This window comes from Notothenia rossii, assembly GCF_949606895.1.
Source record: "Notothenia rossii genome assembly, chromosome: 12".
In the NCBI taxonomy this organism is placed as follows: Eukaryota; Metazoa; Chordata; class Actinopteri; order Perciformes; family Nototheniidae; genus Notothenia; species Notothenia rossii.
In genome coordinates, this window is record NC_136911.1 from 23,039,205 (window position 1) to 23,066,090 (window position 26,886).

The window sequence follows — 26,886 nt, forward strand, 5'->3', positions numbered from 1 at the left end:
GTGGACTGGAAGAGATCTCTGCACACTCTTCTCCACATCAGACCCTCCACCTGTCAGAGAATCTGAACTGCTACCATCTAATGGAGATGGAATAAAGTCAGCCTGAAGCATCCTCTGTGCTCCAGTCTGTCCCCTCAGTGAACACAGAGCTGAACCCAGATCAGGCTGAAGGCTCTTTGAGCAGCTCTCACTGATTGTGCTGTTATGTTACACGTGTGTTGTTTGTTTCTCATGTGTCTTGATATTTGTTTATGTTGATGTTACACATGGAGACTTGATCTGAGCATTCAAGTATCCTATCGTATATCTAAACCCACCGTGCACAGGAAGGTGTTTCCCTGACAAAAGTAGCACCAACTCCACCTGACATTGCAAAAATAAGTATTGGAGTACAAATACTTTGTTACTGTACTTAAGTACATGTTTCTGGTATCAGTACTTTACTCCACTACTTATTTTTCTGACGACTTTTTACTTTGACTTCTTACATTTTGAACACAAATACCTGTACTTTCTACTTCTTACATGTTGAACTCAAATACCTGTACTTTCTACTTCTTACATGTTGAACTCAAATACCTGTACTTTCTACTTCTTACATGTTGAACACAAATACCTGTACTTTCTACTTCTTACATGTTGAACTCAAATACCTGTACTTTCTACTTCTTACATGTTGAACCCAAATACCTGTACTTTCTACTTCTTACATGTTGAACCCAAATACCTGTACTTTCTACTTCTTACATGTTGAACTCAAATACCTGAACTTTCTACTTCTTACATGTTGAACTCAAATACCTGTACTTTCTACTTCTTACATGTTGAACACAAATACCTGTACTTTCTACTTCTTACATGTTGAACTCAAATACCTGTACTTTCTACTTCTTACATGTTGAACTCAAATACCTGTACTTTCTACTTCTTACATGTTGAACACTAATACCTGTACTTTCTACTTCTTACATGTTGAACTCAAATACCTGTACTTTCTACTTCTTACACTTTGAACCCAAATACCTGTATTTTCTACTTCTCTCATTTTCCAAACAGGCTGGTTCCTTTAGTCTGAATGTGTGTTTGGTGGCGTGATCATTATTATTTAGAGTCATTGCGTGCCTATTGATTTGAACACGATCCGTGTATCCATCATTTCCTGGTCTTCTCTAAAGAAGAGGGACCAATGGAAACGTTGTCATGTTGCCGTTTTTCAGCATGGAAACATTCATTAGCTAACAATTACATTATTGTTCTATTAATATAAAGGGAGGTCAGGTACTCTTTAAAACAGCTGCTAGTTATGGGTACTTTTTACTGAAGTACATTTCAAAGCCCTCTTTACTTTGACTTGAGTAAAGAAGTTTAGTCAGTACTTCTACTTTCACCAGAGTATTTTTAAACATGAGTATCTGTACTTCTACTGGAGTAAAGGATGTGTGTACTTCTACTTGAGTGAAGGATGTGTGTACTTGTGCCATCTCTGCCTCCCTCCATTTTAACACATCTCACTTCCTGCAGAGTGCTAATGGTCCTCACAGCGGGGGGGGGCATCGATTCATCTGCACAGAAACTGGAAGCAGTGAGGTCACTTGTTATGGTCACTGCCGATATGTGTGTGTGCGTGTGTGCGTGTGTGTGTGTCTGTGCGTGCGTGTGCGTGTGCGTGTGTGTGTGTGTGTGTGTGTGTGTGTGTGTGTGTGTGTGTGTGTGTGTGTGTGTGTTCCTGCACTAAAGCACTTCCTCGGGGGTTTGAACAGTCCTCCTGTTTGCCTCGGTGACATATTTCTAATAAAAAAGATGGAAAACTGGCGAGTGTGTTTAAATAACGGGGGGAAGAAGTACGCTGCACTTCACCGAGTGAATGTTAAACAAATGTCAGGAGTGTGTGAGCTGTGAAAAGGTGTGTGTTTGCACAACATATCAACATTCATTTCCCTACGTGTGCATCTCAAATACGCATATGGCTTCTTATTGCAAAATGCATGCATCGAAGTGTGTGTACCTGTCAGCGTGGACACAGGTAAGTCTTAGAAACAGCCATATATATCTAAACACACACACACACACACACACACACACACACACACACACACACACACACAGACACACACACACACACACACACACACACACACACACACAGACACACACACACACACACACACACACACACACACACACACCGATCAGTGTAATGACATCAGTGAGAGGATAATGCTGTTTGCTCTGCTGCTGTACAAGAGAGCAGCAGCAGTACTGTGTACTAACCAACGCGTGATATCGTTACAGCAGAAAATAATATATATACATATATATAATATAGAGTTGTGATTTTTTCGGCTCGGCTCTTTGAAACTGGTTGCAATAAATGATTCATAATAATATCTTGTGCTGCAGCTCCATTTGGGGAGGTGTTGGATGATTAGTAATGCAGAGACAGATGTATGCACACATTTCAGCACAGAAGCATCTGTTATTGTTATTAGAGGAGGCTTGTAGGAGAAAAGGATTTAACATCATCTGGGTTTTAAATGCTTGTGTTTGCTGAGAACGTGGCCGTTTTAATTCTGCCTGCCAGCCGTGAAACAACACTTATCTTTAAAAGTGATGCCTCAAACAAACTCACTTTTAAACATCACTTAGTACGGTGTGCGAAACGTAAAAGCTCTGGGCCGTTTTAGCGAGTTTGAACCTGTGGGCCACCGTACTTAAGTAAAGTGGATTTCTTAAATGCATCGTGTGAGAGAGAGATGTTCAATCTCTTGTTTTTTTACTCGAAACATAAGAATTGCTTTCCAGCCGTTCAGAGCCTCTCTGTGTGTGTGTGTGTGTGTGTGTGTGTGTGTGTGTGTGTGTGTGTGACTCTGCTGTGTTCCCCAGATGCTCTCTCTCTCTCTCTCTCTCAGTGCCCATGCCAAGCGGTTCAAAGCAGCAAACATCAAGGTAAATGCTACGCCTGTCATCTCGACTATATTTAAAGCAAAGAGGCAAACACACACACACACACACACACACACACACACACACACACACACACACACACACACACACACACACACACACACACACACACACACACACACACACACACACACACACACACACACAGCGCTGTGATATGCTGCTGTAATCTATGAGGATGACAACGTTTAGAGTCAATGATGTCTTCATATGAAGCTTAAAGAGAGTAGTGATGATTTATGATGTAATAAGAAGAAGAAGAAGAAGAAGAAGAAGAAGAAGAAGAAGAAGAAGAAGAAGAAGAAGAAGAAGAAGAAGAAGAAGAAGAAGAAGAAAAAGCTTTATTTATGAAGCGGGTGCTCAAAGACACTTAAAAGATATTAGAAAAATAGAAATACAAAATAAATACAAAATAAAACATAGAAATTAAAAATGAGATATTACATAGAACAGGAATAATCAGGATTAATAATAATGATAATAAGAAGACGTGAGAGACAGACAGGTGAGAGGGAGACAGGTGAGAGGGAGACACGTGAGAGACAGGTGAGAGGGAGACAGGTGAGAGAGAGACAGGTGAGAGGGAGACAGGTGAGAGACAGGTGAGAGAGGCAGGTGAGAGAGAGACAGGTGAGAGGGAGACAGGTGAGAGGGAGACAGGTAAGAGGGAGACAGGTGAGAGAGAGACAGGTGAGAGAGAGACAGGTGAGAGAGAGACAGGTGAGAGGGAGACAGGTGAGAGAGAGACAGGTGAGAGAGAGAAAGGTAAGAGAGAGACAGGTGAGAGGGAGACAGGTGAGAGAGAGACAGGTGAGAGAGAGACAGGTGAGAGGGAGACAGGTAAGAGGGAGACAGGTGAGAGAGAGACAGGTGAGAGAGAGACAGGTGAGAGAGAGACAGGTGAGAGGGAGACAGGTGAGAGAGAGACAGGTGAGAGAGAGACAGGTAAGAGAGAGACAGGTGAGAGAAAGACAGGTGAGAGGGAGACAGGTGAGAGGGAGACAGGTGAGAGGGAGACAGGTGAGAGACAGGTGAGAGGGAGACAGGTGAGAGAGAGACAGGTGAGAGGGAGACAGGTGAGAGGGAGACAGGTAAGAGGGAGACAGGTGAGAGAGAGACAGGTGAGAGAGAGACAGGTGAGAGGGAGACAGGTGAGAGGGAGACAGGTGAGAGAGAGACAGGTGAGAGAGAGACAGGTAAGAGAGAGACAGGTGAGAGAAAGACAGGTGAGAGGGAGACAGGTGAGAGAGAGACAGGTGAGAGGGAGACAGGTGTGAGGGAGACAGGTGTGAGGGAGACAGGTGAGAGAGAGACAGGTGTGAGGGAGACAGGTGAGAGAGAGACAGGTGTGAGGGAGACAGGTGAGAGAGACAGGTGTGAGGTTGACAGGTGAGAGGGAGACAGGTGAGAGAGAGAAGTGAGAGACAAACAGGTGAGAGACAGGTGAGAGAGAGACAGGTGAGAGGGAGACAGGTGAGAGGGAGACAGGTGAGAGACAGGTGAGAGGGAGACAGGTGAGAGGGAGACAGGTGAGAGAGACAGGTGAGAGGGAGACAGGTGAGAGAGACAGGTGAGAGAGAGACAGGTGAGAGAGAGACAGGTGAGAGAGACAGGTGAGAGGGAGACAGGTGAGAGAGACAGGTGAGAGGGAGACAGGTGAGAGGGAGACAGGTGAGAGAGAGACAGGTGAGAGGGAGACAGGGGAGAGACAGACAGGTGAGAGGGAGACAGATGAGAGAGAGACAGGTGAGAGAGAGACAGGTGAGAGGGAGACAGATGAGAGAGAGACAGGTGAGGGACAAACAGGTGAGAGAGAGACAGGTGAGAGACAGACAGGTGAGAGACAGACAGGTGAGAGACAGACAGGTGAGAGAGAGACAGGTGAGAGACAGACAGGTGAGAGACAGACAGGTGAGAGAGAGACAGGTGAGAGGGAGACAGGTGAGAGAGAGACAGGTGAGAGACAGGTGAGACAGATTACAATATCTTATAATAAGATGTAATCAGATGACTGTAACACCAGCAGGACTAAAGCACATTTCAAACAGCTTCTCCTGTTCCTCCTGAAACCAGTGACTCGTCTCTATCTCTCCCTTCAGGTGTTCAGAGGCTCCTCCGTTGTCAGTCTGCATTATAAAAATGAAAAGCCCACCTCTGAATACCTCTGTTGTTCTGCCTCCACTCATGTGTGACGTGATGTATTGTCTCCCCCCTTCTTTCAAAATTAATTGCAGTTTTATCTCCCCTCTAGATAATAAAGAAGAGAGGCCAGGCGGGAACAGTCTAAAAAAGCAGAGTGGATTCAATTCAAACAAAACAATTAAATCCGCCGTGTTTTCCTCTCCGTTATCTCAACAGGAAGCCTACCTGTCGACGCGTGGTGCTGTTGTGTTTCAGCCAATCAGGACGCTTTATTTAGCAAACCTACAGTATCATAGCACCCCTCACCTAGAATTAATTACACCTTAAAAAGTGACCCGTCATTTATTCTAATCTGAACGTCCTTATGGTCGATTTTACTCTCATTTTTAATTGAAACTTTGAAACTAACTTGGTTTTTTATTAATGTTGGCACTTTAACAAACATTATCCCTGTCAGACGTGTTGGTATTGTGGACAGAGTCAACTAAAACAAGTTGGGAATTAAGAAAAGTGTCAATCATCTTAACTTTCTCAAACATAGCTGACGGCTTTGTCTTTGCTAATCCAGAATTAAAAAGGACTTTAAAGTTTTAAAGAGGGTTTTTGGGGTTTCGGGACATCACTATGTTCTCATTTTCGTTAATCCAATTAAAGAGGCCCTACTTGATTCTGCTTTTTGTGGCTTTCCCTCTCCTTTAGTGTGCTCTATAGGTTTTAGTGCATGTAAATGGTCTGGTGAGGCTCCTTTGTTACATTCTGAGACATCACTACGAAACACTCAAGCTCCTATTGGCTAGCACTCCAACCAATCCCCCAGGAAGAGCGCTGGACTCTGAGGAAAATATTCGTTGTGGCCAAACAGCGGTACTACAACTTCCGAATCAGTCCGTGACGTCACCCAGACCAGAAAGACTTACGTGGGGAAAGAGACGTCTCTAAATTGGTGGATAATATTTAAAAACCAGTATGAACTATGTTATAGCCCTTATCAGAATAATTCGGTCCTAAAAGTTGTAAAATGCACTAAAAGCCGAATCTAGATTTATTTTCTCTCTCCATTCATTCTAGTGAGCCGAGAGTGGGAGCTCGGGGGCGGGGCTTAATGACAGGAGGCGGGGCTTAAGGGGCGCATGCTCTGTGAGTGCTCATACGGGGTGTTTCTCAAGTTCGAGTAAAGCAGCTGCTCCAGAGCCACTATTTCAAGCATACTACCGCATCGAGTGGCGCAGAAGGACTGTTCCAATGTCCAGCATACTTGGAATTCTACCGAGATTTCAAGAGACGTCTGTAAATCGGTGGATCATTTTTTAAAACTAAATAAACGACCCAGTATGAACTATCTTATAGCCCTTATTAGAATCATTTGGTCCTTAAAGTTGTAAAATGCACTAAAAGCCGAATCTAGATTTATTTTGTCTCTCCATTCATTCTACTGAGCCGAGAGTGGGAGCTCGGGGGGCGCGGCTTAATGACAGGAGGCGGGGCTTAAGGGGCGCATGCTCTGTGAGTGCACATATGGGTTCTTCTGCTCTGACAGCTAGGCATGCTGGGTAATCTGTGACGTTTCGCTCTCTCAAAAGTTGGGCCATTTTGTCCTCATGAGCAGCTCTCATAGGAAAGAACGAGACCCCGCCTCCCACCACGCTGCATCCAGTTCTTATTATAAATCCACGAGTTCAACACATTGTACGTGATAGGCTAAGGGGCGGGACATCTCTAAGATGGTTGACCAATAACAACAGAGCAGGTCAGCTAACCAATCAGAGCAGACTGGGCTCTGGATCTTATTCCAGTAAAACAACCAAAAAAAAAACTCAAGAGGGAACAGGAATTGTTAAATTGTGAGTCATTTCTGGGTTTTAAGACTCATTCCTTCATGTTTCAGAGCTGGCTTCAATCTAAAGGTATACAAGGCAAAGGAGACATTATCAAAATGGTGAGTTCCTTAAACTAGGAGATGTACCAAAATGTTATACACTGGAACAGGAACGAGTCTTTAACTCCAGAAATTAGTTAACATGTTACCACTCAATGTTGAACTACTTATGAAGGATAACAACGTGGACTTTCTGTTAAACAACTTGATTTTGTTGAGTAAACATTTTATTCATAAGTGTAAATATTTGAAAGCTAAACCTCATATCAACGGATGGAACTTTTTGCAAAAACGCCCAGAAACCTTTCTCATTATTGGACTTATGTATGTTGCTTAGGACCCGCACACATGTTGTTGGTATTTTTGCACTGTATCTACACCAAGTTACATTTCTGACTGTTACAACGAGCCTTGATGGTTTGTAAAAATAATTGTCAATAAAAGAAAAAGAAATTAATACAAAAAAGACTCATTCCTGCACCTCTCCATTAGCACGGCTCCTGATTTGGACGCCTGCCACCCCACAATCCGATATTCTTGTTTGTGCCAAGCTACCCCCTAAGTAACCTCACACACACACAGATCCATCCACACACACACACACACACACACACACACACACACACACAGACACACACACACACACACACACACACACACACACACACACACACACACACACACACACACACACACACACACACACACACACACACACACACACACACACACACACACACACACACACACACACACACACACACACACACACACACACACACACACACACACACACACACACACACACACACACCTCTCCCCACGGGCACACGCCGGCACATTGTTGTCATGGTGACACCGGGGTAAAAAGAATTTCTAATGGAGACGCTGATGTGAATTCATTCGACCTTTAGCCTCCTGTGGCTCCACATGTTCATCTTCACTTAAAGAAGCTGCAGATGATCAGCTGCTCGTCCAATCAGGTGTGAGCAGAAAGGTTTATTATCGTTTAGTCCAAACAACAACAATTAGCACTGAGCTCCTGATTAGCATGTAGTGTCTCTACTTTAAAGAGTCCTCTCCTGCTGATGTTCAGGTGTATATCAGTATGTAGTGTCTCTACTTTAAAGAGTCCTCTCCTGCTGATGTTCAGGTGTATATCAGTATGTAGTGTCTCTACTTTAAAGAGTCCTCTCCTGCTGATGTTCAGGTGTATATCAGTATGTAGTGTCTCTACTTTAAAGAGTCCTCTCCTGCTGATGTTCAGGTGTATATCAGTATGTAGTGTCTCTACTTTAAAGAGTCCTCTCCTGCTGATGTTCAGGTGTATATCAGTATGTAGTGTCTCTACTTTAAAGAGTCCTCTCCTGCTGACGTTCAGGTGTATATCAGTATGTAGTGTCTCTACTTTAAAGAGTCCTCTCCTGCTGATGTCCAGGTGTATATCAGTATGTAGTGTCTCTACTTTAAAGAGTCCTCTCCTGCTGATGTTCAGGTGTATATCAGTATGTAGTGTCTCTACTTTAAAGAGTCCTCTCCTGCTGATGTTCAGGTGTATATCAGTATGTAGTGTCTCTACTTTAAAGAGTCCTCTCCTGCTGATGTTCAGGTGTATATCAGTATGTAGTGTCTCTACTTTAAAGAGTCCTCTCCTGCTGATTTCCAGGTGTATATCAGAATGTAGTGTCTCTACTTTAAAGAGTCCTCTCCTGCTGATTTTCAGGTGTATATCAGTATGTAGTGTCTCTACTTTAAAGAGTCCTCTCCTGCTGATGTCCAGGTGTATATCAGTATGTAGTGTCTCTACTTTAAAGAGTCCTCTCCTGCTGATGTTCAGGTGTATATCAGTATGTAGTGTCTCTACTTTAAAGAGTCCTCTCCTGCTGATGTTCAGGTGTATATCAGTATGTAGTGTCTCTACTTTAAAGAGTCCTCTCCTGCTGATGTTCAGGTGTATATCAGAACATATTTTAGCCTTTAGAGACCATTTACATGCACTAAAACCTTGGAAATTTGTTTCTAAAATCAACTCAAATCCAATGGTTGAATACAGTACTGTGTGTTTGCCTCCGACGGCTGATCAGAAATTCAAACGGCAGATTTAATTATGATTTATGTCAGTGTTTTTGACGGCTCTGTAACGTGATGATACATGGACGGCTCATTATTGTAAATGCATATAATCAATCAGGCCCTATTTCCAACAACAAACATAATTACACTTTCCCCCTCCTCCTCTTTCAAAGGGAATAAAGCAATGAGTGGAGACTGACATTTGATCGTGGACCTGAATGCAGAGATCCCTTTTTCCTTTTGTCGCTCCCAACAATGAAATGCTATTCTTTCTATTAGTTCTCGATGTGACGAGCGGGGGAAAAAATGACAGATTTCTTTGTGTTTTTCGCCCTAAATGACAGAGATAAGCCCAGGAGTGGGAGTCGTTTAGTTCGAGACAATCAGATTAAATGTGCTTTTCGTGATTTCTGTCAGACATGCTGTTTGTGAGGAGATAGCGACGTAATGCTGTTAGCGTCTGTTTCTGAGCAGGTGATCCTATGTTTGTCTTTCTGCATCTCTGCATTCAGCACTAACCCTCGACATGATGCTTGAGAATGTAAGTTAGCATGTTAGCAGCGCTGCGTTTGATGTTTGATCTCCGCTGCTTCTGACATGCCACTGCTGCAATGATTGCATCACATACTGTAATAGGATGAAAGACGACGTAAATAGAATATTTATAAAACGGACAAGTCAAATCAAGCAATCTGATTGGTTCTTAGCCGTGATATACTGAGCGTATACCACGGGTAGAATTGTAAGTTACTTTTCACAACAAGTCAGTATCCCTCCGCGTCTGAGAAAAACAGTATACCGTTGGGCTGGAACAAGAAAGCAGCGGAGAAGTAACGGGGCAAAAAAACTCCTTTTTACGCAGCGGTCCAGACATAGACATCAAACGGCAAAACATATTCAGTGTGCAGTTCCTTTGGCATTAGGGCAGGGATATCTAGACACTTTCCAAGGTTTGACATAATGAATTGTCCTACTTTTAAAGCAAGCAACGATGTTTTCAAATCTGTAATCAAAGAGGTTCGCAAAAACGCTATCGACCAATCAGATTGCTTGATTTGACTTGTCAGTTTTATAAATATATTTACATTTCTTCCGTTAGGAAACAAACTTACAAAGCATAAAATGGAAACATTTAAGATTAACTTCGACCTCCGGGGGGTCTTACTATGGAGGAGTGGATTGAGCAGTGCCTATCTCCAAAGAGCACCTAAACGACGGCATGCAGAGCTACGTGAAGAGCAGGTAGACCAACTGGAAAAGTAGCACCATTCAAAAGCTTTCTGATGCGGGTCTTGAAACAAAGCAGACAAATATTGAGCGTTAGTGGCCACAGGTGCGAAAGCTCTCTCCAGAGCTACTGGAAGCCCAATCTCGGGGACCGGAGAAAGTGGAGCAATATTCTCGCCATGCCAAGCAACAGCCTCGAACAACCTCAACCTATACAAGTAACCACGTAAGCCATGCTACTGATGCTGGACAGTTTTTCAGTGGATGCACAATAAACAGCAACATACACATTAATGTAAATAAACAGCCAAATAATGGATCAACGCTCTCTGTCTAATATGTTTGCTAGCTGTTAGTGTTGTTGCATAGCAACCACCTTTTGTGCAGAAGGCAACGGAGGGACTATTTTATTTTGAACATCATTATTTACTAATAAAAACTATTTAAATTAGAGTGTGTATCTTTCTTTCATATTGCCACACTTGGTAACCGTTTTATAAAAGCAATAGCTCACTTCAGGCCGTGATATGCTCATTATATCACAGCTAAGGGCTGTGATATAATGAGCATATATCACGGCCTGAAGTGAGCTATTGCTTAAATATATATCGCGGAAAAGGCATTGAAAAGACTGAAGTTCACGGGCAAAGGGCCGTATCATAGTGTCAGTTATTAAAGGACATTGGGTTGAATAAGATAGCATGCAGGTAATTGATTAATTTGGGACGAATCAGTTAAGGGGATTTGCCATTTCATCCGTTAGCTATGTGATGATTTAACAGGTTTTTTTATTACGAAAACGTCTGGTCCTAATTTTGGTTTCATGTTTTATTTTGAGATTGTCGTGTCTTGGCTTGTTTTACTTCCTTAAAAAGGTATTTATTAGTATTTTTATTTTCTCCTATTAAAGAGGCCCTATTCTGCTTGTTGTGGTTGTCCCTGCCTCATAGTGTGTTCTATAGGTTTTAGTGCATGTAAATGGTCTTCTAAGGATGATTTTAACAGTTTTAAAAAATATATATTTAGACGCCTGATCCTAGTTTTGGTTTCATGTTTTATATTGAAATGCTCTTCCTTGTCGTGTTTGGTCTTCCTTAAGGCCCTATTCTGCTTTCCGTGCTGTTCCATCTCCTTTTATGGGATTTAGTGCATGTAAATGGTCTGCAAAGTCTCCGTTTTTACATCACTTCGACACACTCAACAAGAGCTTTTTGAACATTAAAGATTGGAAACTCTATGTTGAACTTACTTCAAAGTCTACCCCCCCCCATATTTTACATTTAAATATTTAGCGCCACGTCTAAATACTACCAACCGATTACAGTAGAGTACACAGAACCATCAGATTCATTTCATGCTTTATGGTCAAGGTCATCCCATTGACCTTCCCATGCAGAAAGTAACCAGCAGTTACAGCAGGGATCCACAATTACACTCAATTAAAGTCAATAAGAGATGATGTGACAGTTGATTGGATTTAATTAGCTGAGATCAAAGTGGTTTCCGGGTTCTGCGCTCGCTGAGAAATCATTAATAAGCTTTTCATCAGACTCAAAATGTAGTGTTTGATAAAAGGACGGCTAAATAATACATCAAGATGGAGATAGTCCTAGAGTATATGTGTTAAATATGTTAAATAATACACATTATAATATAGATAATACCTGTTAGGGTTAGGGTTAGAGTTTCAAAGATCGTTCTTGTACAATAATTGGAAATACGGTGTCGATTTTTGTAGAAATATCTCCGAAACAAGTTCGTTAAACCCGGGAATGAGTCTGCATTTTAGAACTTTTGCTCCCTCTGTGTGGAAGTCAATGGTTTTCTGAATGTGTTTTTGGTTGTTGTCGTGAAATAAGGTCTGTTGTTAACTAGATTTTAATTCTACGTCAGTAAATACCGCATTAGTGGATTTAAAAACGGCGATTGTTAGTCAAAATTCGACTACTAAATGGGCCACAATTTAGTAGGGAAAGTAGTTATACCAAATGATATCACCATATGAAAGATAGGGGTTAATTAGACTGAAATATAATCAATTAAATCCCAATAAATGGATTGATTTCCCCCTTTTTTTAAAGCATATAATTCAATTTCATTCTCAGCAATCCTACAAGTGTTTTTTGAACGATGTTAATGTGGCATTAGCAGTGGGATTGGGGGTATAACGGGGGGGTTTGTCCACAGCTGGATGGCATGGCAGAGGTTTTAAATGTCAGCGTTGAAGGGGGATGCCATTTGTCCTGAAGAGATGCATGCTGGGAATTGGCAGCGGGGGTGATCCGGATTCAGAGCCTCACCTTCTGGTATTTATCAGCCGCTACTCGCATAAAACGCATCTGGCACCTTCGCAGGAACAACAGCAGGAGAAAAGCAGCGCTGCAGGGCCCGTTGTAATCGATTTAACGTCAGGAAAACTGGCATTTGTCAGAGTTTATTTAGTCTGAAGTATCTGTAGGGGTTTAGTTGTTGACCTGCAGGAGTATAGAGGGGGGCAGTGATGACGTATTGGTGTAAAACGACCATGAAGTTAGCATTGCCACAACAAAAAGCTAATTACGCACATTTGAGCTTCTTTGTTAGCAATCTGACATTTTTAAATCCACCACTTACTGACGTATTTTATGTTGAATAACAACTTTTTAATATCTGTTCAGCTTGTGTTAACCTCAGACCTTATTGCAGGCTAACAACTGAAATACAAACTGAAATGGCGACTGTATTCAGCTGCAGCTAGCTCGCAAATTGTACAGATGTTAGCGCCTACGTTAGCAACTGCAGACCTTATTTCAGGCTAACAACCAAAACACATTCAAAGAAACCATTGACTTTGAGACCAGGGGACAGGAAGTGCTAAAATGCTAAATCATTTGAGGGTTTTTAGGAATCCTGAGCCACTACATACGGATAGAGTTTAGCACAGAAATGCTAATCCATCCAACACCAAGAAGAGGAGAGTTCACTGAGGTGAGAGAGGAAGGGAAGCACTGAGTTTCTGGATGCAAGTGTCATCATTTCTTATTCAAATATGCCAAGCGGGTCAACCTGCACCGCCAAGGACGTCATTGGAGCTTTAAGTGTCCTTTAAGAGGAGGTAGAAGTGTCCAAAAGAAGAACAGGGTGTATGCAGGAATCCTGAAGTCAGATGGAAGACCTTTTTTAAAGACCCTTCATACATTTTAAGACCTCATCGCCACTTGGAGTTTTAACCGGTTACCTTGGCGACACACTTTACCTCACATTGACTATATACAGTATTGATTGTCCTTCCTCCTTATCTTCCAACCATTTGTATTTTTGGAATTTACGGTATTTTTGGATCTTTAAGTATTTTTGGATCTTTAAGTATTTTTGGATCTTTGGACCCTTTCCCCTTTGAGTTTTAACCGGTTACCTTGGCGACACACTTTACCTCACATTGACTATAGTATAGCTTTACAGTATTAATTGTCCTTCCTCCTTATCTTCCAACCATTTGGACGCAGACTTGCATTTCCCCATAACGATGTTGCTTAGCAACCGGCGTAAACGGACCTTCTCGCTATCGAGCAGTGAGAGCGTGATGTGCTGTTCAGATGACGTTAAATCCAACGGGATAAATAAACTACACAGAATCACACTACACACCTACGCAATGATTACATTCAGGCAGACTATAGAATACAACCTCTTTGGACCATTTATATACTTATTGAAAACAAGCTACAAAATGTAACACCTTGGAAAATGCCGTTTAATACTTTTTAATAGCCTTAATTTTCGCTAATTTGATTTATCAACTTGTAATACTTTTTAAGACCCCGCGGACCCCCTGGAGAAGGAGAACCAAAGGCTTTGAAACAACAGCGCTAACCATGAGTTACTGTGAGAGATGAAGGGGGTTACTGAATGGAAACGGCACATGTTGATGTGTAGATAAGGCCTTGAGTCTATTTCCAAGAAGAGACGAGGAAACATTTCTAAGGAAAGGTTCGAGGACTTGCCCTTCAACACCACTGTCACCTGCACACCTCAGTTTAACGAAAGCAGCGCTACATGAAAGAAGCGAAAGGTAGCAGAGTAAACATTTTACATTCTGACACTCATTAAAAGCAGACAAGTTCACCCGTAGCCGGGGGAAAGCACATGTCACGATGTATGGAAAAGGCAAATACCAAGCTGCATGGCATGCTATCAGAGGCATTTCTGCAGTGCAAAGGTCATGTGATGGTAAAAGGTTGCGGATTGAGGCAGTCTCCAGTGTTTCTGCACAGCGGGGCTCTCCAGCATGACATTTCACATCCAGCCAGATTGGCCTCCTTTCCTCCCGCACTGTTGAAATGTTTTATAGGCGGCAATTTCTTCGTTGTTTGGCTTTATTGCGCCGTCCGACGGAGATTGGATGTCAACGTGGAAGAGGCAATTGATGTAGAATTGATTTTATACACACATATGCACTAAGGATGGGAAGTACGCCAAGCCAAAGTCACTTTCTGACACTTAAAGGAGAATATTAACATAAAAATTCTCATCTTGTTACTTGAAAACGCACCGTGGGGAAATGTGTTTTGAAGTAAAGCATATACCCGAGCCGTTTCAAGATCAATTTGTACAACTCTTATCATACTTATTTATATTATATATATATATATTTCTGCCTGCTCTCTCTGGTAGGAAATGGTCAGGGCGCTTTTCCTTTGAAGTCGCTCTGAAATGATTTGTCCCGAGGAATTGCATCGCTGATGGTTGCACATGGTGTTTGTTGTTAAGTGCTGTATGTGCTTTGTTAGATTAAAGGAAAAGCGGGAAAGAAATACAGTGATGTTTCCGACTCCGAGAACCATGATGTGAAAAATGGGGGAATAAATAATTATGTGAAATTGTGTTTTCCGCCAAAACAAAATGCTAATTTAATGTGATCGCGCCTGAAGCAGGAGTGCATTACAAGGCGACTCTGTTTCACTTTCTAAAATACAAATAAAAATGATGATAAGGTAGGGGACGATCAACCCAATACTGTGGCTTTGTGAGTAATGGATTACATGTAACGAGTGATCAGGATACAGAACAAGGTAACTGCATTCCCCTACATGCACTGACACCTTCATATCACACACTACAGGAGAGGGAAACCCTAAAGTGGCCTCTACAAGGGAAGCAAGACAGTTTATTGGACACAGGTGTTCCCTTGCACACACACACACACACACACACACACACACACACACACACACACACACACACACACACACACACACACACACACACACACACACACACACACACACACACACACACACACACACACACACACACACACACACACACACACACACACACACACACACACACACACACACACACACACACACACACACACACAATGTGGAGATGGAGGCATATGGTGCAGTGGGTTGGTGTTCGGATCAGGGGGTCTCAGGTTCAAACCCCACTGCACTCAGCATGTCGTTGTGTCCCTGAGACACTTCACCCCGAGTTGCTCCTGTGGGGTTTGCCCACAGTATGGAGTATGTAAGTCGCTTTGGTAATGTAATGTAATGTAATGTAATAATAATAATAGGTTTCCGCTCCATATCGCCGTGTAATCGGAAATCTGGGAATACTTAAACATTGGTTCTTTACAGATGTGCAGTTCAAGGTGTTTTGCAAGGCATTAGGCAATGTAAGTGTTACTTAAGCAGGTTTATGGGGGGGGGGGGTGACTCTTTTTACTAAGCTTGGAGCTTTGTTGTCTCAGAAATCAATGTTATATATTTTTGTTCATTTAAGTTTAAATCCAGAGGACAACTTCTGCTAACTCACATCTGTATGAATCTTTATCAGCGAATCATTTATACCTTCTTCAGACACGTCTTGTTTGAACACTACATTCTGATTGGCCAATTCGGACTTTCTGACCGTCTGTTAATTTTCTCGCTAACAGGCTGTTGCTAAGGAGAACAGACCGTTGCTAAGGAGGGTCAAAGGGGTCTATGTGCAGTCATATCAATCCGTGGAGTACATTTTGATTATGTTCATTTTTGTATTTGTGGAGAGCAAAATACTTTGGATTCATTTTGGCTAAATTGTTCCTAAACCATAGGACAGACTAGCCCCTCCCCTTTCTTAAAAAACTCTCAACGAGCCTCCTTTTTACGCCTTGCTGTGTCAAAAATAAAGACACATTTCCCATTAATTTCTTTCCACTTCACTTCTTCTTCTTTCCCCCCCTTCTCACACATTCACCACCTCCATTTCCACATCTCCCACTCAGCTGTTAATAAGAAATACATTGCTCAAACCCCCCAACACATTATGCGGAAATGTTGTATTTCCCTGCGATCCATAGAGGAGTAGATATTGCTCGACCCATTGATCGATGTCTCCTTCCCCCACTTTGACATTTTCTTATCCTCGTAGAGCTATATCGACATCTTCTATCTGGAAATCTTGCTAAGCTGTTTTGTCATTTGTCACCTCTTAAATAAAAATGGGGGGGGGGGGGGCGGTGTCAGAGATAAGACTTCACGATAGCAACCACACTGAAGGGAATAGTGTCTTCGCTCCACTGATATACATATTTATATTTTTTACTTGTATGTCTGCTCCACGACATCAAGTCAAATGCCTCCGACGTGTCTAATGGAAATAAACCCGTTTCTGATTCTGATGAGAAACAGCCAGTCTGTGGTCATTCCACCGCACCTTCATGAGAGCTTGCTTTTTGGTTTAACACCTTTTAAAGTAATGTATTTGAAGAGCCCACTTCACAAGCTCTCCTGTCAAAAGCCACTATTTTACCTGCGATCACACACATGCACATTAGAGCTAATAAAAACGCCCTCTGAGCGAAATCTGCTTTATTTATCGTACTTTCCTCCGACATGCATTTCTAAAAGTAATATTTTTTGCTCCGGTGACAATTTGAAAGAGTTAATGGAAGTGATAACAGCAGAAATGATTAAAGTAAATAAGCAAAACAAAGATTATGTTATTTGGAAATCATAAAACAAATCCACAGGTGCAATTAATACTAGATAGCATAAACATAGAAAGAGTATATGAAATTAAGTTCCTTGGTTTGAGAGCACAAAATCAGCTGGAAACCTCATGGAAAAGCTAAACTGGCTAAAACCATCGCAATATTGGGAACAGCCAAATACATTCTGGACTATAACTCATTGTATACTCTTTATAACACACTGATATATTTCTGATTGACTGTGTGGAGATTTGGGGAAACCCAAAACCAACCTGCAGCCGTTAAGCACATTACAAAATAGGGCTATAAGAGTAATCAATAATGTTGGATATCTTGAACACACTAATGTATTATTTTTTGAAGTCAAACATATTGAAGTTCATTGATCTGGTTAAATTTAAAACGGCACAAACATGTACAGAGCAAGACATAATCTACTTCCTAGGAAATTAAAAACATTGTTCGTAGACAGAGGGGGGGGGGGGGGGGGGGTATCATTTGAGAGGAAACCTACATTATAAACAACTCAAGGTCAGAACAACTCTGAGGAGTACGAGTAGAACAATCTGTGGGGTGATTTTATGGAATGGTTTGGAGCAGGAGTTCAAACAAAGCAAAGCATCATTCAGTTTCAAAGGATGTACAGAAACACTTTTTTGAAAAACTATGAGAATGAAGAAAGGTGATTGAAGATAAGAAATGATTGTAAATGTATAAATGTAAAGATGTGAGAGGAATAACTTGCAGAAATGATTTAAAGGATAATCATTGATTAGTAAGGGGTGGGAATTAATAAGCATTTGCTTCCTCCTGCTCCCTTTCGGACACTTATTATTATTATTAATATTTTTCGGTTGAATATATAAATATTATTATGAATATTGATAAATACTGTATTCTGTTTTTTACATTTATTATTATTATTTTTTTTAAATCTGTTCGAAATAAAGATGAAAATGAAATGAAATGAAAAGCACAGTCTGGCGTAGATTTCTTCTCCCCATGAGGTGGAAGACAAATCTTTCCCTCCCCCTCTTCCTGGCTCCTGCAGAGAGGCTATTATTGCAGCTAATTATCTACAAATAGGCCCGATATGACAAAAAACACAGCCCTCTGTACCAGCACAGGAATACAGTCTGAGTGGGAATAAAGGAGTATAAAAGGAGACGAGGCAGACAAAGAAGACGGGACAAAAAGTCACCGAAATAATGGCGACGATGGTGATGAAGACACAATGAGATGAGAGAGCTAAAAGAGATATATAAGTGGGAGGCAGATGGGCGAAGAAAGGCAGTGACACCAAAAGAGAGACGGGGAAATGATCTGTGGTGTTTCCAATAGCAACTGTCCAACGGGATAACGTGATCGGGACAAAAATGTAATCAGATTACTGTTGCACTTCTAAATATTGGGGATTACTAGCAGTGTTAAAATGATGATAGATTTCACACTGAGACAAATCATCTGATGTTTGGGAGCCAAAGGTTATTCAAATAAGCTTTTAAAGGTTAAAAAAACAAAGACATGTCACTTTAAAATACACTGAAGGGAAGGCAAACCATAGTCATGTCAGGTAATGTGGAAAGACCTCATATATTATAGGTTTGTTTTTTCAGTGTAACCCTCTAAAGCACATCCATTTAGCTCCCAGCATGCATCATGATCAGGCTCTGTCTCATTTCCATAGAGAAACTCACTTAGCGGGCGATGACGCTTCAATGGGTGCTTGATTAGATCCTCACCGCTGATACATATGAATATTTATCAGTGTTCAATGAAAACACGTTCACTCTGCTTTCATGTGGATCTTCCTGAGTGTCCTGCTCTTAATTCATCCGGGGGAAATATGTCAGAGGAGAATTAACTCTCCACATAATCTGTGTTATTGTTCCTAAAACACTTCCTTTAAATTGCACCGAACAGCAGTGTGTTGTTGAGTTTTATTTGCCATGGAAACGTAAAGGACTTCAGAGTGAAGGGTAATCAAAGGAAAACACTTGAGCAGGTGTGTGTGTGTGTGTGTGTGTGTGTGTGTGTGTGTGTGTGTGTGTGTGTGTGTGTGTGTGTGTGTGTGTGTGTGTGTGTGTGTGTGTGTGTTTGTTTGGCTGCAGGTTTGAGGCCAAGACAAGGTGGATCAGAGAGGCTTAAAGTGGAGAAATACCCCCCCAAAAAATCACGTTAATAAGTCCAGTTTTTTAAATGGATGGTTCCATAAGAATATTTCACTGCAAAATAATTGTTGTGGTTGATATTTGGAACTTATTCTTTATTTTTTTCAATCAAAGTGTTCAATTGAAGGGCACTTTGATGCTTTCCCCCCTCCCTTTTAGTCGGTGTTAGTGCTTGTAAATGGTCTGCAAAGGCTACCCACTGTGTGTTTAACTGTATGACAAAAACAGCAGTGTGTTGTGTTTTATTTGCCATGGAAACATAAATGACTTGTATATAAGAGTGAAGGGTAATCAAAGGGAAACACTTGAAAAGGTATGTGTGTGTCAGATCAGTGTTTGGCTGCAGGTTTGATGCCAAGACAACGCTTAAAGTGTAGGAACACACCCCCAAAAAAAGCTTTTTATCTCGTTAATAAGTCCAGTTTTTTAAATGCTTTTGAAAAGCTTTGGTTGCGTAACAATATTTCACTGCAGAATTATTGTTTTGTTGATATTTGGAAAGTATTCTTAGATGGACTTTTATTAATCCCTCGTGGGGAAATTATTTCTCTGCATTTGACCCATCCTAGTGTTAGGAGCAGTGTGCTGCCATTATGAACGGCGCCCGGGGAGCAGTGTAGGGAACGGTGCCTTGCTCAGGGACACCTCGGTAGCACTTGGTCTTGCCGGGACTTGAACTGGTGACCTTCCAGTTACCAAGCCAAGTCCCTATCGACTTCGCCACCACCGCCCATTCTTGGATTTTCTCCAATCAAAATGTTCAATTTAAGGGCACTTGAATGCCTTTTCCCTCTCCTGTAGTGTGCTACAGAGATTTTAGTGCATGTAAACGGTCTGCAAAGGCTACACACTGTGTGTTTAAGTGTATTTATGACGACTATTCTTAAAGGTATCAATTCAATATTTGCTTTATTGCCTCTCTGTGAACATCTAGTCCACATTTCGAGACATTTTGAGCATTATTTCCATTGATACATGTGTTAAGGCGGACACAACGACCGATGGAGGAGTCTACAATTTCACTTTTTCTGGATTATCAACAAAAAAAGGAATAATTTTGCAGGAAAAGATATTTATACAAGCATCCATTTAAAAAACTACACCAATTAAAGCCATAAAGAAACATGGTTGTGCTTGGGTAAATCGACTTGTAGGGGCCTTCCCACTCTCCACAGGATTGCATACGAGCAAACACTATGTTGTATGTACACACACACACACACACACACACACACACACACACACACACACACACACACACACACACACACACACACACACACACACACACACACACACACACACATCTGTAGTGATTGACACTTACATCACTGACTCCGGCCTCCACTATCTTCAGGCCCGTTTCCTTCTCCAGCTGCTGCTTCTGTTGCACTGCAGAGAGAGAAACACAAAAAACAAAAAACAGAGGCGTTGAGATGACAGAGGAGCAGACATTTCACTTCCTGAGGACAAACAAGTGGACAGAGGAACCCAGAAATGATGGAGTGGACGTAACGACATGAGTCAGATGTCAAACTGGTCATACAGAAATGACCAGCTTTCCCCCACACACTCAGACACACACTCAGACACACACACACACACACACACACACACACACACACACACACACACACACACACACACACACACACACACACACACACACACACACACACACACACACACACACACACACACACACACACACACACACACACACACACACACACACACACACACACACACACACACACACACACAAACTCAGACACACACTCAGACACACACACACACACACAAAATCATTGATATGAGAAAACGTCTGACAGCTGGCGGCTGTTTGTGTTTTCACAGATGAATGACGTGTTGTGTGGGTAGTACGCCTATAATAGTTTTTAATCAGATTTGCTAACAAATCACATTTCTTGCCGTCACCAAATAGCATGCCCTAGCATTAGCTTCCATAAGTTTGCATGAGTGTAAATGAAGAGTTAGCATGTGTAGTCTTTGCGATGTTTACCATTAAGCATCGAAGCATGCTAACGATAGCTTATCTAATCACAGAGTGATTTCAGGCTAACAACCAAAAACACATTCAGATAACCATTGACTTCCAGACCAGGGGACAGGAAGTAGTAACTCATTACTGGGTTTGGGACTCAGTACTGGGTTTTGGGACTAATTCTGGGGTTTTGGAACTGGGTTTTGGAACTAGGTTTTGGGACTGGATTTTGGGACTGGGTTTTGGGACTGGGTTTTGGGACTGGATTTTGGGACTGGGTTTTGGGACTGGATTTTGGGACTGGGTTTTGGGACTCGTTCCGGGGTTTTGGAACTGGGTTTTGGAACTAGGTTTTGGGACTGGATTTTGGGACTGGGTTTTGGGACTCGTTACTGGGTTTGGGACTCAGTACTGGGTTTAGGACTCAGTACTGGGTTTTGGAACTGGGTTTAGGACTCAGTACTGGGTTTTTGACTCAGTACTGGGTTTAGGACTCAGTACTGGGTTTAGGACTCAGTACTGGGTTTGGGACTCAGTACTGGCTTTAGGACTCAGTACTGGGTTTGGGACTCAGAACTGGGTTTGGGACTCAGTACTGGGTTTAGGACTCAGTACTGGGTTTGGGACTCAGAACTGGGTTTGGGACTCAGTACTGGGTTTAGGACTCAGTACTGGGTTTTGGGACTCAGAACTGGGTTTTGGGACTCAGAACTGGGTTTGGGACGCAGTACTGGGTTTGGGACTCAGTACTGGGTTTGGGACTCATCACTGGGTTTGGGACTCAGTACTGGGTTTGGGACTCAGTACAGCTCTGGCTGATGGGAATGTTTTGCAGATACTTTTTCTGTTATGACTTTATTGAAATGCATGTTAGAGACGTTTCACAAAACCTCACTGTGTTGCTGGAAGGAAAAGTCAAGGGATCTTCAAATTCTCCAGGGTTCAACCTCTGGAAACCATGAATGTCTGGCCCAAATTTCAAGACAATCCACATAAGAGAAGTTGAGATATTTAAACGTGTTTATATTCAAAGTTTACCGATAAATAATGCGTGTTATCTCCATGTTTCTGCAGCAGAGGAGGTGCATTGTGGATTCTCCTCACACAGAAACTCCTGCCTTTGTTCCTGCAGTAATTAATACACCAGCCGAGTTTGATCCTCACATCTATGGATCTAATCAAATATGGCATGCTATTTCCAAAGCTTTGTTCACGAAAAAAAAGAAAGAAGATATTCTCATGCAAATTACCCCCAAAGTGAGACGCTGTTAAATATCCATCGTTCAAGATCACACATCTCACCGACTCTCTTGATCGAGACATTTTTATTGAAAAACAAAATCAAAGGAAGCCTTAATAGATTATGCCAAATCAAGAGTGCAACAAGCGTCACTTTAATGGAGTTGGTTAGCATGTGAATGTGAAGAAGACGAGGAGGAGGTCCTTTAAATCCCATTTCCCCAGATGAAGGCTATGCAAATGACCTGAAGAGCTGAACATAACCTCCGATCCAAGGTTTTTTTTAATTAGTATTTATATCCCGATGAGTCCACTCAGTCCACAATGTATGCAGCATCCCATCTAATTAAGCACGCCACTTTTAGGATAATCACCCGTCTCCCTGCGTCACTGTTCATTTTGGCAGCTATTTTAGATTTAGTCTTTAGATGAAAAAGAGAGGACTCTTTAAAGTAGAGAAACTACATACTGATATACACCTGAACATCAGCAGGAGAGGACTCTTTAAAGTAGAGACCCTACATACTGATATACACCTGAACGTCAGCAGGAGAGGACTCTTTAAAGTAGAGACACTACATACTGATATACACCTGAACATCAGCAGGAGAGGACTCTTTAAAGTAGAGACACTACATACTGATATACACCTGAACATCAGCAGGAGAGGACTCTTTAAAGTAGAGACACTACATACTGATATACACCTGAACATCAGCAGGAGAGGACTCTTTAAAGTAGAGACACTACATACTGATATACACCTGAACATCAGCAGGAGAGGACTCTTTAAAGTAGAGACACTACATACTGATATACACCTGAACATCAGCAGGAGAGGACTCTTTAAAGTAGAGACACTACATACTGATATACACCTGAACATCAGCAGGAGAGGACTCTTTAAAGTAGAGACACTACATACTGATATACACCTGAACATCAGCAGGAGAGGACTCTTTAAAGTAGAGACACTACATACTGATATACACCTGAACATCAGCAGGAGAGGACTCTTTAAAGTAGAGACACTACATACTGATATACACCTGAACATCAGCAGGAGAGGACTCTTTAAAGTAGAGACACTACATACTGATATACACCTGAACATCAGCAGGAGAGGACTCTTTAAAGTAGAGACACTACATACTGATATACACCTGAACATCAGCAGGAGAGGACTCTTTAAAGTAGAGACACTAAATACTGATATACACCTGGACATCAGCAGGAGAGGACTCTTTAAAGTAGAGACACTACATACTGATATACACCCGAACATCAGCAGGAGAGGACTCTTTAAAGTAGAGACACTACATACTGATATACACCAGAACACCAGCAGGAGAGGACTCTTTAAAGTAGAGACACTACACACTGATATACACCTGAACATCAGCAGGAGAGGACTCTTTAAAGTAGAGACACTACATACTGATATACAACTGAACATCAGCAGGAAAGGACTCTTTAAAGTAGAGACACTACATACTGATATACACCTGAACATCAGCAGGAGAGGACTCTTTAAAGTAGAGACACTACATACTGATATACACCTGGACATCAGCAGGAGAGGACTCTTTAAAGTAGAGACACTACATACTGATATACACCTGAACATCAGCAGGAGAGGACTCTTTAAAGTAGAGACACTACATACTGATATACACCTGAACATCAGCAGGAGAGGACTCTTTAAAGTAGAGACACTACATACTGATATACACCTGAACATCAGCAGGAGAGGACTCTTTAAAGTAGAGACACTACATACTGATATACACCTGAACATCAGCAGGAAAGGACTCTTTAAAGTAGAGACACTACATACTGATATACACCTGAACATCAGCAGGAGAGGACTCTTTAAAGTAGAGACACTACATACTGATATACACCTGAACATCAGCAGGAGAGGACTCTTTAAAGTAGAGACACTACATACTGATATACACCTGAACATCAGCAGGAGAGGACTCTTTAAAGTAGAGACACTACATACTGATATACACCTGAACATCAGCAGGAGAGGACTCTTTAAAGTAGAGACACTACATACTGATATACACCTGAACATCAGCAGGAGAGGACTCTTTAAAGTAGAGACACTACATACTGATATACACCTGAACATCAGCAGGAGAGGACTCTTTAAAGTAGAGACACTACATACTGATATACACCTGAACATCAGCAGGAGAGGACTCTTTAAAGTAGAGACACTACATACTGATATACAGCTGAACATCAGCAGGAAAGGACTCTTTAAAGTAGAGACACTACATGCTGATATACACCTGAACATCAGCAGGAGAGGACTCTTTAAAGTAGAGACACTACATACTGATATACACCTGAACATCAGCAGGAGAGGACTCTTTAAAGTAGAGACACTACATACTGATATACACCTGAACATCAGCAGGAGAGGACTCTTTAAAGTAGAGACACTACATACTGATATACACCTGAACATCAGCAGGAGAGGACTCTTTAAAGTAGAGACACTACATACTGATATACACCTGAACATCAGCAGGAGAGGACTCTTTAAAGTAGAGACACTACATACTGATATACACCTGAACATCAGTAGGAGAGGACTCTTTAAAGTAGAGACACTACATACTGATATACACCTGAACATCAGCAGGAGAGGACTCTTTAAAGTAGAGACACTACATACTGATATACACCTGAACATCAGCAGGAGAGGACTCTTTAAAGTAGAGACAGTACTAATGAGCGAGGTAATTGGACCCAGCTGGGGAGGACGTAGGGAGGTGAATCTGCTAAAAGGTCACACAACGTTTTTTGGTCCTAATGAGGGCCTCTCTGGGGTCGTAACACATCATGAGTCAAACCACGGCGGATTAACACACACACACACACACACACACACACACAAACACTCAGGTTTTGACTGACAAGCTGACATTAACCGTCTTCTGCTGAAACCAAAGCAGCCTGAAGGTCAGTATTTATCAAAGCTGAGGACTCTCAATCACTGCGACCCACTTTAAATGTAAATACAACGACTTTCCGGGCTCATTAGGGCGGGCATTATGGTCTGCAGGAAAAGAAAAACCAGCTTGTTCTGTCAGCCACTGAACAGATAACAGTCTTTCTGGTCATCCCTTATATTAACCTCCTCCCTCTCTCCTCACAGCTTCAAATTATCCCCCAAATACTCCCGACAGACTGTGGAAGAGAGACGTCAGCTCTCGTTTCAGAGAGGATGTGTAATAGGCATTGTGTCTGGGTCTATCTGGTGTGATCTGTACCACGAAGATCTGATTTAATCTCGTCTGTTTCCGAGTCACACTGAGACAAATCATCTGATGTTCGGCTGGCAACGAGTACAGGGAAGCCACATCTTATTCAAATGAGCTTTTAAAAGTAAATTACACCTGAATTCAGAGTAAAAAACTAAGAAAATCACTTTAAAATGCGCTGAAAGGAATGCAAACCATAGTCATACGTCAGGTGAAGTGTTAAGTGGCTTTTTTGGGAATAGCTAAAAGAGAAATGTCAAAGAAAAATTGCATTTCTGTAATAAAAACGCACATTTGAGTTGGAAATCAGAAGAAAGCATTTATTTAAAGAGGCCCTTTCTGTAAGATGTGTTAATTAATGTATGTTTTTATGATGCATCTGTTACTTGTTAGCTTTACCCTATAAGGTATTGTTGATTGCTTTATGTATTTTAGTTGTATGTATGCCCTGTAACTACATTATGTCTTCAAATGCTAATAAAATACATTTAAAATAAGCTGATCTATCGTCTTCAATGTAATAATTGTTTCAATAAACAACTAAACAATTACATTATTTATATTTGTAATGCTAACGCAATCACTAGGTGCTTTAATTTTTAAGGAGCCAAAGAAAAGGTAATTTTTAAGACCTTTACTTTTAAATTCATCCACTCAAAACAACGGCCATTTAAAAAACCACCAACATGTGTGGATTTTTCGCACGTTTTTACTCAAATAAAGTGATTTGATGTGGCTGCACTACACTTCCTGTTTTATCAACTAACAGGTTTCTATAGATCCACCAAGACATCCATATATATATTTATATATATATATTTACTACGTGTATTACAACTGAGTGGCTTCTGCAGGAACTGTGCCTGCTGCCAAGGAACATTTTTCAAAATTAAAACTCGTGTTATGAAATAGTACAGGTGGACACACATTTCAAAAACTCCTCGAGG

General features: G+C 41.5%; 1 protein-coding gene across 1 annotated transcript in view; it reads right to left on the reverse strand.

Annotated features, from left to right (window-relative positions):
- The window catches only part of ptprn2 (protein tyrosine phosphatase receptor type N2), a 172,086-nt gene that overhangs the window by 43,725 nt on the left and 101,475 nt on the right, over positions 1-26,886 (reverse strand). Inside the window, exon 12 of the mRNA XM_079661853.1 lies at positions 20,742-20,806. Within this exon, the coding sequence (XP_079517979.1) occupies positions 20,742-20,806 (65 nt within the window). The remainder of the gene's footprint in view (positions 1-20,741; positions 20,807-26,886) is intronic.